Genomic DNA, 2140 nt, shown 5'->3' with positions numbered 1-2140 from the left:
TATTCACTCCCTGTACTTGCTTCTCGTCTCCCCACGTCTGTCCTTACACCCTGGGCCTTACCACAGTATGACCTTAATCATCTAGCCTAATAGCTATTGGCAGTGTATCCATGCTTCATTTTGCTTTCTAGTGTAGAGGAACTGAATACCTGCTGATTTGGTTAGATTGGGGGATAGGCACTACTGTGATTTTGCGAAGAATCTCACTCTACTCTTGAAAGTTGGCACAATCTTTGCATGCATTACACGAGCGCACGCACACACTTCTCCCTTCAATGATGGATGTGTTTTGTCAGCATGTTCATTTTTTGTAATAGGGAGAGAGAAGAATGCAGTAAATTGGGATAGTACTGCTAATTAAATGATTTCTTTAATTAAATTTCATTAAACAGAGATCAATAAAGCGGTGCAAGGATTAAAACAGGGTCCATACATTATCCACTGTTTTACAAGGAAGCTTTAAACGACCTCGTATATTCCACTGCGCTGAGGCACGTTTCCATGGGAACGCAGGATGGGGTGGAGGATTTAAGGCAGCTGAGCAGTATATTTTATTCCCCCTTTTTATGCGTTTCTGTCTTTATTTAGATTTGATCTGCCTTTGGCTGCCTGGAGTATGACTGATCTGAGATAAAACTGTGCAGAGAAAGGGGTGTGGAGGGGGGGCTTGCCCCATCTTACCCTTGGGTGCAAATTAATATGACAACAGTATTGTCAGATACATCAGGGAGTAAAGGCATTTTGGAACATACATCATCAAGAGACACTCAGGAAAGCCTTGTAGACTCGTTATAGTAGATAGCAGCCAGGGATCTTCATGAGCCCCAGATGGAACTTAAGATATACAAACATAATATAAACTGAGAGTGAGAATGAATGAAAAGGAACAGATTAGGAAAGGAGGGATGGACTTGTTGTAGAGCGCTGGTGTGATATGCCATGCTATAGTTGAGAGGTGGTGTGATTCTCAAAGAGGTGGTAGCTCTACTGTTTGGGTTTTGGCACAGAGCGACTTAGATTCTCCAGACCATGTTTCAGACTCAGAGCAGGCTGTATTAGACCATTGATTTTATAATTAGCTCTTTTCCTCCATCCCATATTCAGGTGGTGGAAGGGGGGCAACATAGGGGCTATGTAGAAGAGGTGGGTTTCAGAATGCAGATGTTTTAGTGTCAAAGGAGGTTGAGGAAAGTGAATGTAGAGATGAATAATGCAAAAAGTAGGTTGCTGGTTGAGAGTTTTGGAGAATAGTAATAGACGAAGAGCAGAAATTGGCAAAGAGGATCAGAGGCAGAGGAGCAGACAGTGACCTGATCTTCCGCTCCATCCAGCCATTCTGTGATAAAGTGTATGAACGGTTTGTCTTAACGGTACCTCATAAAAATCACAGGAGACAAGCATCAATCAATAAACAGGTAGTGTTTTATTACAGAAACTACTCCACACAGTGTGAAGCACTCAGAAAGTAAACTTCACAGTCAAATGGATAAATCATTAAATAAAAGAAAACCACATAACCAATAGACACAACTTGTTCATTCTATAACTCCTGTGAACACTTTAACAAATCTACTTTTTTTTTTAAAGCCTACTCCCAAATCGGGCTAGTTATAGCACCAAGAGAAAATGCATACCTAGATAAATATAGTAACATTTTCAAATAGACACATTGCTTTCAATAAGAAACGTCTCATTTCAAATGTAGGTCTACAGCTAGCATCTGCTAAGTTGTATGGCCTAATAAACCACTGTTCCATTTCTATGCAAACATCCGTTGAGACTGTGCTCATATGAACATGGCACAATAGTCACCTTTCACGCAAAACATCTTTTAATTTCCAACATTGAATATTAACCAAACCACTAATATAATCTAAAAAAAAAAATCGAAGAGAAAAAGTGCCAAATTGTTTTTTTAGTTAGAATCTTTTTTGTAAAGTAACTCACCACACAACCAATTGAGTCTTTAAAAAACACACTCATCACACACAACATCCCAAGGCAGATTCATAATCATATACATATTGTATCTCTACAGCACAGTTTGTCTGCATGGCTGACTGTAGCCAACAATAATGTAGGGCCTACATTGTAAACTGTCAAGCAACTTGTCCTCTGTCCTCATTGCTGTTACCACAAG

The 2140-nt window shown here is 39.7% G+C and overlaps 1 protein-coding gene across 1 annotated transcript in view; it reads right to left on the bottom strand.

Annotated features, from left to right (window-relative positions):
* Positions 1–1400: 1400 nt before the first annotated feature.
* The window catches only part of LOC129815432 (calcium-binding and coiled-coil domain-containing protein 1-like), a gene marked incomplete in the record, with an annotated part of 8408 nt that continues 7668 nt past the window's right edge, over positions 1401–2140 (bottom strand). The window contains 1 exon segment of the mRNA XM_055869264.1: positions 1401–2140. Within this exon segment, the coding sequence (XP_055725239.1) occupies positions 2131–2140 (10 nt within the window).

Source organism: Salvelinus fontinalis, chromosome 18 (assembly GCF_029448725.1).
Source record: "Salvelinus fontinalis isolate EN_2023a chromosome 18, ASM2944872v1, whole genome shotgun sequence".
NCBI lineage: Eukaryota > Metazoa > Chordata > Actinopteri > Salmoniformes > Salmonidae > Salvelinus > Salvelinus fontinalis.
Note: the sequence above shows the minus strand (reverse complement) of the source record. Positions and strands in the feature narration are given on the sequence as shown.